General features: G+C 37.8%; 1 protein-coding gene across 4 annotated transcripts in view; it reads left to right on the top strand.

Moving 5' to 3' along the window:
- Positions 1–12,880, top strand: part of LOC138746998 (protein shisa-9-like) — a 209,837-nt gene that overhangs the window by 79,819 nt on the left and 117,138 nt on the right. For 3 of the 4 annotated variants that reach the window (XR_011347226.1, XR_011347225.1, XM_069905813.1), the window contains exon 3: positions 12,169–12,207. The exons of the other annotated variant lie outside the window; for it this stretch is intronic. Coding sequence is in view for 1 of the 3 variants with exons in the window: in XM_069905813.1 (XP_069761914.1) it covers positions 12,169–12,207 (39 nt within the window). In the remaining 2 variants the exon portion in view is untranslated. The remainder of the gene's footprint in view (positions 1–12,168; positions 12,208–12,880) is intronic. 4 annotated transcript variants of the gene reach the window in all.

Below are 12,880 nucleotides of genomic sequence, written 5' to 3'. Positions count from 1 at the left end.
CATGGTTCAAAGAACTTTAAATTATACAGAAGTCATTTGTAGTTGCACTGCTTGGCTGGTCCCAGTGCAAATTGAGTAACACTGAGTAAGTTAAAGTATAAGTAGATCATCGCTTTATGTTTCTGTTATTGCTGTTTTCCAAACGTATGCTTGTTATTGAACTTGTAGCATCAGGTAATAAATTCAAAATGTTGCACTTCCCATTAGCTGTTGTTTAAAATTGATGTAACAAGCAATGTAATTTAATGGTGATCTTGTGGAATTGGCATTTCTGGTAACATTGACTATGCTGTGAAGGATTTAAATTGGCCCATTATTAAATGATGACCTATTTAGTGTAGTAATTGCTAATTGCTTTCATCTCTTAGAAAACCTTATCAACTAAACTTGGTTTATTCCTATGCTTTTGCAAAGCATTTACAAGGTGAAAAGAGGATGTCAAGAAATTCACGTGTGAAGCTTCAAAAATTTTACACTTCTCACATAGTGGCTCAATATCTGCATAAAAACGAGATAATTTAAGTTCGGACATATGTGTTCTATGTACCTCCTCAAATTGTAATAACCAATCCCTTGCACCAAATGTAGAGACCAATCTTCATTGAAAAAGTTATGTTAACATATATAATAACATATATAACAATTACAGCATAGAAACAGGCCATTAGGCCCTTCTAGTCCGCACCGAACCAAACACTCCTCTCTAGTCCCACCTACCTGCACAATGACCATAACCCTCCACCTTCTTCTCATCCATATACCTGTCTAACTTTTTCTTAAATAATAAAATTGACTCTGCCGCCACTATTTCTCCCGGAAGCTCATTCCACACCGCTACCACTCTCTGAGTAAAGAAGTTCCCCCTCATGTTACCTCTAAACCTCTGCCCCTTAACTCTTAACTCATGTCCTCTTGTTTCAATCTCTCCTACTCTTAACGGAAATAGTCTATCCACATCCACTCTGTCTATCCCTTTCATGTTCAAAACTCTTTCCAAATTATTCTTAATCCCAGATGTTGAGGTTGATCTTAAATCCAATAAATCATTGTAAATGTGGTACATTAATCCACTGTGAACAAGGCAAGTTAAAAAATGACTCAAGATATTATTATTTGAGATTCGAGGAAAATCAGAAAGCTTGGACTGAACAAAATATCTAACTTGTAAATATCTAAAAAAATGTCTGTGAGAAAGAATAAATTTGGCTGATAATTGTTCAAAAGAGGCAAAATTATCTCAAATGAAAAGATCTTTATAACTTTGGACACCAAATCTATACCATTCCTTGAAACCTACATCCAGCAGAGACAGCTGGAACTAGCCAGAAAATATGACTAAACACAAAAAAATTTCTAAATTGAGCCCATATTCTCAGCCTATTTCTCATTAATGGATTATGTGTCAATTTAGAAAAGGAAAATGGTTTAAAAAAAAAAATCCTAAAATTGCCAACATAGAAGTATTTTTGGAAAAGTTCAATTCCATTTCTACCCAAGAGGGGCTTATCCAAATGTAGTAATAAAAGTAAATTACATAATTTAATCACCCAATAACAGTATCTAAAATCTGGAACTGATAATCCTCCATTTCCTTTTAGTCTTTTGAAGATGTGCTTTATTTCTAAGTGGTTGTTTTCCCTGCCATATATAAGTAGAAATAACCAAATTTAAAAAGCTAAGAAAGGATTTAGAAATAAAAATTGGTAAAAAGTCAGAAATTTAGGCAAAATGTTCATCATTTTCATTGAATTAATATGACCCATCATTGTAATAGATAAGGGTGACCATCCCCATAAATGTAGTTTAATGTTATTGAGTAGAATCAGAAAATTCTCTTTCACTAAATTTTTATAACTTTTTGTAATTGTAATTCCTAAATATTGGAATGGGTCTTTCACTATTTTAAACAGGAAACTAGAGTAGATCACAAAAGATCTTTTTAAGGGTAAAAGTTCACTCTTATCTAAGTTTAATTTGTAGCCCGAAAACTGGCTAAATTGGGCAAACATCATCATCACCGTGGCCCATCCCTTCACGACCGAAGATGAACACGGGGCCTTGTAGCTCTTCTGCCCTCACAGAACTTTTTGGAATGACTGGAGATCACGCTTGATTACATCTTTGTAGCAAAGACGTGGATGGCCAACAGCATCTGGTAGCCCACCGTAGAGGACATCTTTGGACAATCGGCCGTCCTCCATATGGACAATGTGGTAAGCCCACCGCAGGTGGCAAGCGCAGATGATTGAGTAGAGGTCCATACTTCCAGTCTTCTCCAGGATTTGGACGTTTGTGACTCTATCACGCCATGAGTAGCCTAGGTTGAATCTGAGGCAGCGGAAATGGAATGCGTTAAGACGGTGTTCTTGCTTTCTGTAGGTGACCCAGGATTCCCAGCTGTAGAGAAGAGTACTTAACATGCAGGCCTCGTAGACTCGGATCTTCAACAAAGTTAATATAATTGGTATAGAAATGTCAAGATCTGAAATAAAAAACAATAAATCATCTGCATAAAGAGATTCTTCATGTTCAATTCCATATTTAGTTATACCTTTGAATTCTCTACACTGTCAGAGAGCAACATCTAAAGGTTCCAGTACTATCTCAAAAAGCAAAGCACTTAATGGCAACCTTGACACATTCGCCTATTAAGCCTTAACATTTTTGATTGTTGTAAATGAATTGAAGTTGTAGACCAAATTCAGAGAGATTTTGGAAAGACATTTTTCAAATTTTATCAATGATTTTTAAGATTAAAATAGAACCATGTCACTTAATTGCTTTGTTTGATTTTTCACGTGAGCCAGCTATACCTCTGTCTGCAACTCAGGAGAAACTTTTAGCCTTTACCACGCTGATAGCCAGATGAGCAATTTTATTGAAATGGAAAGATGACTCTTCAAGTGCCCATTCACAGTAGTTAGATGATGTAATGTCCTATTTAAGCTTGGAGAAAATGTGATACAACATTAAAGATAGAAAGTTTCAATTTATAAAGATGTAGGGCCCATCCATAGAATATTATCAAGATTGGAAGAATTAAGAATCTTGAATGTTTTGGAGATTATCTGTCCGATGTCTGGAGGTCACCATCAGATCCACAATTTCCCTTTCCTTTTACAAAGGTAACCTTGATTAGAGGGAGGGGGGTAGATAAGATTTAGTTTTTATCTTTTTATTCCTTTTTTTCAATTTTTATTTGGATTAATTTGGCAAATATGGGTTTCAACACATATTCAACACTAATTCAATAACTTACTTCTCATGTGGATTAAGGAACTGCCTAATGTAGTTCTATCCATTTTTTGTAATTGTATGTATGTGAGATGACTCGTTACATGTTTTCCTTAAAAATTTGTATTTAAGTTTATGTGTTAAACTCAATAAAAATATTTAAAAGAGAAATTCGCCTGTGGTTGCAAACCCCTAAATTGATTGAAAGTTCACGTATTAAAAGTTCATCTCATTCATTGAGGCCTTGTTTGCCTCTCAGATAGTTGTAAGTAATGCTGCTTCAGAGAAGATTGGAGTTCTTCCTGGTGTCCTAACTAATATTTACCTCTCAACCAACTCCCATAAAACACATGATATAGCCATTAGCATACTTATTTGTGGAGTTTATTCCTAAGAGACCATTAACTCAATACATGTCTTTCTTTTACAAGTGGGGTTACTGTATTTCACATGAATAGAACACAAAAGCATGGGGAACTGCAGTAGCCTGTATTTGTAAGTGAGTGTCATTTTGTATCATTTTAATGGATTCTTCTCACTTTGAGTCAAACAAGAATGGAGCAGGAGAATGGGAAAGGCACAGATTCAGCCTAGCAACCGCATAGTGGTTGCAACACAAAAGGGATCAAGATCAAATTTTCATTAAAAAGAGTGAAGATTATTATTTTTGAAGCACTACGAGGTGGCAGTTTTCGAAACAGCCATCGTAAAGATGTTTGGACATTATTCTCCTCAATTAAGCCTGGCGATAGATGAATATGATTAATTTAATGATCATATTTCATATGTGAACACCTTCAAACAGAAGCTAAACATAATCTGCTGGAGGAACTCAGCAGATTGTGTTTAGCTTCAGATTTCATCATCTGCAGTCTCCTGTGTGTCTCCAATAACAACGCTTTTCCAGAGAAATTAACCTTGCTGTTATCGGGAGCTATTACCAGAGATTTTGTTTCGTTATTCTTTAAATGCGTCATTCTTGAGTGAATTGACTTTCTTTGGTTTTCAACAGTTCCTTTGCTGCGAGTCATCGGTCCCAAACCCATCAATAACTCATTTGATGTTGCTTTATTGCCAATAAATTATTTGCCTGGAAGGGTCCAAAAGGCTCCTGTGTGGTGTGCCATTGTAGTTCTGTCACTCACACTTCTGTAGTGGGTACATTTCAAATACCTACTCAATGTGGAGATGGGGTTCATGGTTTTTTTTTGGCTCTAGGTGCCTCCAGAGAAGGTGGGGTAGTATCAGGGCCAGAACGGTGGAATGTTGATGACAATAAATGTGGCTCAGAATTGGCACATACATGCTATTGCTGTAAATAGGCCTTGTATCCAAGGTTCTTGAAGAGAAAAGTTCAATGTTGCTGTTGTTCTTTATCTTTCTTTTTCATATTTGATTCTGTGAAATGGTAGTTCTTGTTGAATAGGTTCCTTTTGTTTTGTTTATTCTTGGGGAGATTGCATTGTGTCATCAAGCTTTAATCTTTTAACTACTCCATTCATTCTGAGGCCTGAATATTACTGATTCAATTACTCAAAAGACTGTTGCTGAGAAACCAATAGGCTTTTATTCACTGAAGAACAATGGCGCATCCATACTGTTCGACTGTCCTGCACTCAGGAGGGGGCTGTGGGACAGCCACCCTTATTTAGGAGCTTGTGGGGAGGGCCAATAGGTGTACCTTACCAGGCAATTATATGCAACAGTGGTTTACCGCAATTATTTGTATTTATTAGTGTCTTTTACTAAGTTGATTAAGTAAGAAGTTAATGCTAGTTCTGAATAATTCTGTCATGCTTCCAATTTTCTACTTCTATCGTACAGTTGATCTCTGTTAAGAATAGTTAAAACTCTTTGGAAAATGGAAATTAAATGCTGGCAATATTCTGTAGGTCAGAACAACATCATGGGCTGAAAGATCTGAACAAATTTTTAAATTTAAATTTTTTAATTATTTTTAAAAAATTTAGACAGGCCATTTTGGCCCATGAGCCCATGCTGCCCAATTACATCCAATTGACCTACAACCCCCGGTTTACTCCCACCCGTGCATTTTATTTTGAATGGGTGGGAGGAACCTGGAGCACTGGGAAGAAACCCATGCAAGCAGAGGGAGAATGTACAAATGTCTTACAGACAGTGTGGGATTCGAATCCAAATCCTGATCGCTGGTGCTGTCACAGCATTGTGCTATGCCATCCGTGCTGCCACTCCACTTAAAACACCTCTCCAAAAGTAGAGGGAAAGTTGCAAGAAAGCCCCTATAAAAAAGTTGGCAGACATTTATAAAATTGTCTTGAAGTAAAAGCACAAATGCTGGAGGAATCCAGCAGGACACACAGTGTCCATAGGAGGTAAGATGTACAACCGACGTTTTGGGACTCAGCCCTTCTTCAAGGTATGTATTTACCCAATTAGTGTTCCATTCTGAAATTCTAAATGGCCATGATAAGTAGAAACCAGCCTTGGGCATGTTGTAAGTTGATGAAATGAATGGGTGAACTCCAGCCCAGAAGAAATAAACAGGTTCTTGAATTATATCCAGTAGTAGGCTTGGAGCATTTCTACCACCCCCGACCAGATTGCACCACCTGATTTATTTACACTAATGTCTGCAACATTTACCAGTCGATAATACATTTTACACACAAAAGTTCAGAAACTTGAACATATTTTCTTTGAGATAATTTTCAAGTTCCAGTAACACCACTGATATTTTAGCTGTTTTATTCATTGAGACTATCACAATTAAACATGTGTTCTCCATGGAGATTTGCAAGCATATTTTCATCCGTTTTCATTATCTGTTAGTCAGATTTTTAATTGATGTGATTTTGGCTATTTTACAAAATTACTGAAACCAGCAGCACTCTTCTTCAACTGAATAGCCGGCTACTTGGTGTTCATAAAGTCTGTATAGGGCTTTGGGACGTCTGCTTTGGGGCTAATGCTCAAATCTCCCTTGGGACTGTGAAAATTAAAGGAGAATGCTGACTTACTGAGTAATCTGAGCACAACTAAATGCATGACTCCTCAATAAAACCATAATTTTCAAATTAAGTACAGAATCTCACAATAGCTGTAAATATTCTAGTCTATTTGTAGTCTATAATTGTTCTTTCCTTGTGTTTTTTAAGTCGTAAAGTCTTACATTTGTTTATAAATTAAAGAGCAGATTAAATATATTTGGACACTTGTTGGCAACCTGTGTGAAACATACATGTAATGATTCATTTCTCCTTTGCTCTGTTGTAAACTTTGACACTTGGATATATAATGGAAACCCTTTTTCAAACATGTCAATCTTTAATTCTCGTTCCTGTGAATAAAGATGGTGTCAGTTAAAACTATATTCTGATTAAAGAAAATGCAAATGACTGGGAGGATTGATTTCTGACAATCACATTCAACTTCCTTTAGAACATAGAACAAAAGAAAAGAACAGTACAGGAAATAGGCCCTTTGGTCAACATGTCTGCACCAAGCATCGTGCCCGATTTAAACATGATGCATATCCTTGCATATTCTTGTGACGATCTCGAAGCATCTACCTACCACTCTGTGTGTAAAACAAAACTTGTCCCACTCATTTTCTTTAAACTTTGCCCAGGTCACCTTAAGTGCATTCCTCCAGAATATGATATTTTTTACCCTGGGAGAAAGATTCTGACTGCCTATTCTTTCAATACCTCTCAGAATTTTATCAGAGTCTATACTTCTATCAGGTCTCCCTCAGCCTCAGAGGTTTGTCCAACCTCTCTGTGGTGGGACTCGATAGTGCAGGAGGTGACCTCATGACACTGTACAGGCTGGCCCGCCTCCAACCCTGTAACTCCTCTCCATAAGATTCTCAATAAAGGCTGATATCCCTAGTCTCCTCCCCCTATATCAGCCTTGGATCCGGGCCAGCAGCATATAAAGATCTGCCTGAGGTTTCAGGTTATTAAAATCTTTAATCACTGGCTTTGGGTCTGCTTGTGGTTATTGATCGTGCTATACTCTCCTTATATCCTCTAATCCAGGCAACATCCTGGTAAATCTCTTCTGTATCCTCTTCAAAGCCTATGCATACTTTCTGCAATGGGATGACTAGGATTCTGTGTGCGGCCTAACCAAACTTTTACATTGCTGTAACATTACTGTCTTACTTTTACAAAAGCAACGTGTGAATTCCATCATTGGACCTTTGTTGTTCACTTCAGATTTACCAGGGCTCCTTCATGTCACACTTACCCAAATGCTGCCTTAACTTTAAATGCAATCTCTCTAACCTCACCTTGGAATTCAGCTCTGCTGTATATTTAGAGCAAGGTGGTGATCGGGACTCAAACAAATGACCCTGGCCAAGTCTGTCATGGGCATCCGTAAGCAGTTTATTGATTTTCCACTTGAAAGCAGCATCATTTAAATCTCATTATTGATGATAGGGAGTAGATCAGTTGGGTGGCAATTCGTCTGGATAGATTTGACCTGCTTTTGGTTACAGGTCATACCTGGGTAATTTTCCACAATATTGGAAATTCCAGTGTTGTTACCATACAGTAATGGCTTGGCTCATGGCAGAAGTCGTGTTAAGATTTCAGTGCTGTAGCTGGCTTGTTGTCTGGATCATAGCTATTTTGCTGCATCTAAGCCTCTTGGCCATTTCTTGAAGTGACATGGAAAAGTAGAATCATTATCTGAAATTGCAAAATGAATTGAAAAATTGAAAATCTGAGAAAAAAAAATTATTACGTGAAACTGTTGAACTCAGTATCAGGTACGCAAGGTTGGAATATTCTTAAATGAAAGATGGGATGTTTTTAAAAAGTCTGTTTTTAAAAATTGTGGAGACCCACTTCAAGTTTATGCATTTAATGCGGAGAAATACTATCAATGTATTCCTGCCCACCTGCTCTGAACAATGATATTGGGTAGAAATGATTATTTAACCTCGTAATGAAGTCCAATGAGATATGTTTAGAATATTAAGGCTTTTTTGAAAAATCCCCACAATATAAATCAAAAGATAAGAACCAATTGCCACTTTTACTTTTTGTTCAGGAAACATCTCAGAATGCATTTAGTATGATGTGTTTAAATAAGAACATGTACTCACGACTTTCTCCTAAACTTGAATAAGGATACAAACCTCCAGACATGTGTTTTGAAATGTCTGCCTATGAATTAAATAGAAGAAATGTTGGTGGAGTCTGGAACCATATGCAGTACTTTGCAAAAGTTAGTGTTGCTGTCTAGGTCCAGTATTCATAAGGCTCAGAACCCCCCTGGGAAACCAGAATTGACAAGCACCTGAACCATGAGCATAATTTCACAGTGGTAATGTGAAAGCTAAACTACTGTTTCAGACACAACCATTAGTTGATTTTTTTTTTTACCCTGCCTCCATGTCAGTCGTTTCCTTTCATCACATCTTTGTCTGGCAGAATATTATAGTTGGTCATGATTTCAGTGCAGTGGATTTGCAAAGATGCAAATAATCCAATTTGGATGATTTTTTACCATCTGAAGAGTATAGATAAAATGGATTATCACAGGGTAGCAAAGTCTAAAGCTAAAGGGCATACATTTAAGGTAAGAAGGAAAAGACTGAATGGGGATCGGAAGGGATTTTAACACCTTGAATGGTGAGTATATGGAAGGAGCGGCCAGAGGAAATCATATATTTGAAAACATTTGGGAACATTTATGGATCAGAAAGGATTAGAGAGATACTGTATCAGCCAAATGCAGACAAATGGGACTAGCTCAGAAAGGCTCCAAGGTCGGTACGTGTTGGGCTAAAGGACCTGTTTCCACACTGTATAACTCTTTGACTCTGTAATCCAGCACGTAGGGATGTAAAGATGGATAACTGAGTGCCCGAACTGTTTAAAGGAGAGACTCAATGTCAAAATTCAGTGTCCAGCATTCAGGCAGACATGGAATAAGTGCCTTTCAAAGAGATAAGGTGAGCTTATCTTAAAGAAATTGTGATTTACCATATTCAGCTCAAACAAAATTGTTTATGACAGAAGTGTTTCCTAATATGTTCTGATTCACAAGTGGAGGAAATCAGATGATGTTTAGGCTGAGTCTCCAGTTCCCTACTCCTCAAAGTTTCGGAGACCTGGTCACTCACAGCTCAGTTCATTAAGTTTTGGACTCATTCAGATATGTGGACCAGCGTCAGTTACATTGTAATTCCAAGTGCAGGACAGTGGGATTAACAGAAGTGTGGTGGAATTGAGGAAGTAAAATCCAACGAACAGAAAGAATACGAGAACCATGTTACAATAGAGCAACAAATGTTCAAATAGTCTTTTTGCAAATATACAGCAGCATCTCATGCAAGTAGCAAACTTTATTTGCTAAGGTCAGGAAAAGGGGAAATTATAATGGTACTGTATTAAAAAGGACTGGCCAGGAAAACCTCTGGCAGTATTAGGAGGGTGCAGACCACATGGGGTGACACCATTAGAAGGGGTGACACCAAGATGACTGTCTATAAAAAAATTTCTGCAGCATTTCAGTAGAAATTTATTATTTTTTATAAAATATCCCTGTATTTAGTTATAACAACAAAAACATTTTTTGTAAGCCCAGCTTATACATATCAATATATCAACAAGGCTAAAACTCTATGATTATTTACTTTTTTAAGTTTCCAATGTGCTCCAGTCAGAGCTGCTGCAAACCCCACCCCCGTCCAGCCCTGCTGCAACCCCCCAACATATAAAGAACACACACCTTTTTCTTTTCCGCTCCGTCCACCCGTTCTCTGTAACTTATTAGAAGCCGGAAGCCAAATACAACATGGTTGCTATTAAGGCCAGCTCTCACGAGAGGTTGACCACCCCTGCCTTAGGCGCTTTTTCCCCCCCAGGATATTTCCCTGGGGAGGTGACGCCAATCCTAGTGACACCACTGTGGAAAGCTATGGTGTTTAATGTTGCTGACATAGAGTGGTCCTGTCCTAACTACCACATGAGCCTTAGAACCAGAGCCAGGGCAGTGTGCCTGTGAAGACTAGAGCTGACCTTTAACAACATCTTACTGCACTATGGGCATATGTGGGTTCTACTGACTTCAACTGAACTGAAGTCCAATGAGCAGCCATTTCTATATTGCACGTGTAATACTTTCAGTTGGATGTACATGCTCAGGTGTTAGTACTCTGTGGTTCCCTTCTTTAAGCCCAACTACCAACCGCAGAATACCTCACCCTTTAAATTTGGGCTTCAGTTTGTATTTAACTAAAGTAAATTATTCCTGAATAGATGTTGGGAGATAGGTTGTTGCTTTTTATTTTATCTGCAGAAAGACTCCTTCGAGGCAATTTTCTCCCAAGAAGACCAACTGCGCAATTCCCTATTTCCATTTCTTTGAGCTGGCTGTGTACTGATTAAAAAGGGTATTTCCTTAATTTAAAATAAACTGAAATGATAGAAATAATGGTCTAGGTTCTGAGCCTTGAGCGTGAGGCACAGCGGAAGATTATGTGGGTGTATATCACGTTTGCTTTGGAACTTGGCCAGTATTACTTGTATCACTGAAGAGGAAGGGATGTGATGGTGCCCTATGTAATTTCTGAATTCATGTGGAGCCCAGGTGGCATTCTGCACCCAGAGACTAAAGATAAAAGTAGTTCACTTTTCATCTCAAATGACACTGGAATGAAGTATATTGGATGTGAATTACTGCGACTTTCTGCCATTTTTCTCGCCCAAGTTAAATACAGCAAAAAACGAGCTCTCTGAGCTCTGTCTGGGAACCAGAGAGTTGTTGCGTGATGAAAATCTTTTACTTATCTTGATATTTCTAATGCTGAATAATGAAGGAGGGGCAAGCTAATGTGCAGATGGTACCGAGACCAGGAAAGGGATAAATATAATAACTTCATCAAGCAAAAATAAAACAGGATAATAATTAAAAGATTGAGCCTACTCAATCTGTATTCAGTGATGAATTAATAACTGGAAGCCTTCTTAATTGGAACAGTGGTAGGAATTTGGAACTCTCTCTCGACCCATCTCCCTTCCAAAAGAAAGATGAGTCATCATTTAAGAGTGAGTTATTTTTATTAGATATTAATAACACTGGACAATGAAGAGTTTGCTTCCTGAACACTTCTGGGTATGTTTTATGGATTTTGGCCTGCTGATCGCAAAAATCACCTTAACCATTTCTTATCACATACCATTTTCTGATATTCCTATTTTTGTGATGGCCTATCATATTTTAAGTCCACTTCAAGCATACAAAACCATGAAGTGCAGCATGTCATTGAAAATTCATTTCCTGCATTCATCCTTGGACTTCTTCCCTGCTGACCTTGGTGCAGTCAGTGACGAACACGGTGAAAGGTTTCACCAGGACATTGAAACCATGGAAAAGCGGTATCAGGGCAACTGGAATCCATCAATGCTGGCCGACTATTGTTGGCCACTGACAAGAGGGGCATCAGATGCTGAGTACAAATGAAAATGAGTGGAAAACATTTTTAAGTCAGTTGAGCTAACACAATGTGTCAGCATCATTATGCAATTAAACATGTTAAAGTCAATAAAAGTTAATGTTTCTCCAACATCCTATATGATGCAGCAGATCTGAAATTATCTTTGTGTTCAACTTGAAGTTGTTGATCATAATCCCTGATTATTTTTTTACAGGAAGCCAACCTTTTGAGAAAAAAAATGCTGCCCAATGTCATACTATGGGTTGGAGAAGCAAAGGAAGTGAATGGGGTGAAGGGACAGATCAGTATGCACCTGCCTGCATGGTAGAATAGGCACAGGGGGCTTCCTCTTTTATAGCATAATGCATATTATGCAGTGATGGAAATGTCAAAGACCATTTTACCTTTCCTTGCAATTATTTTTTAAATATATTTTTTATTGATTTTTATTGATTTTAATAAAGAACTTATGTTATGATCTTTTTATGTTATTTCAGAAAAATTTCTTGCTCTTCAGCCTGGCTCTGCACAGAAAGGTACTTACAATTTACAGTGGGCTTTTGGTAACCATGGTAGCAAATGAATAACCTTTGCAAGTAAACAAGCTACAAATATAACATGAGAGGGTTCTGCTTTTTTAGAAAAGGTACAAAAAGCCTAGCCAATTTTGTTGCTTTTTCACTGAATGGGAATATAACTCTCACAGTGTATACTTTGATTTAAGTCCATTATTAGTTTATTTATAGTGTTAAGATGAAATAATGCATTGGTGCAAACTGAAGAGCTTTAATTTGCTGTACTAACCAACCAATCACTGAAGGCAGGCTCACCAGTTCAGTAAAGTCAGCTTTTAGTTCGGGAATTTCGTGGATGAGTGTTTTCTTCTTTCCAAAGTTCCTTCTAACCAGACTGCACATGGTTAGCTCTGCTGTTGGGAGCTTCAGTACAAAGGACAACTATTCGAGCAGGAAGGAGGTTGCCTGATTGTAGAGGAATGAAGGACATACACTGTTTTGCGGTTGTGAACTTGGTCTTTGGCTTGAAACTTGCCATCATGTCGGTTTCAAACCGTATCCCCACTGCCTTCTGGCTTATGTGCCAGAGTTAATCTCAGCAACTAAAAGTAAATTAAAACAGCAATGTCCTTCTTCCACTTCTCTGCCAGTTCCACAGGCTATTAACCAATACAGCCCCTCAGTAAGTCTCAGA

The sequence above is a fragment of the Narcine bancroftii genome, chromosome 12 (genome assembly GCF_036971445.1).
Source record: "Narcine bancroftii isolate sNarBan1 chromosome 12, sNarBan1.hap1, whole genome shotgun sequence".
Lineage (NCBI taxonomy): Eukaryota > Metazoa > Chordata > Chondrichthyes > Torpediniformes > Narcinidae > Narcine > Narcine bancroftii.
This window is presented reverse-complemented; position numbering and strand designations above follow the sequence as displayed.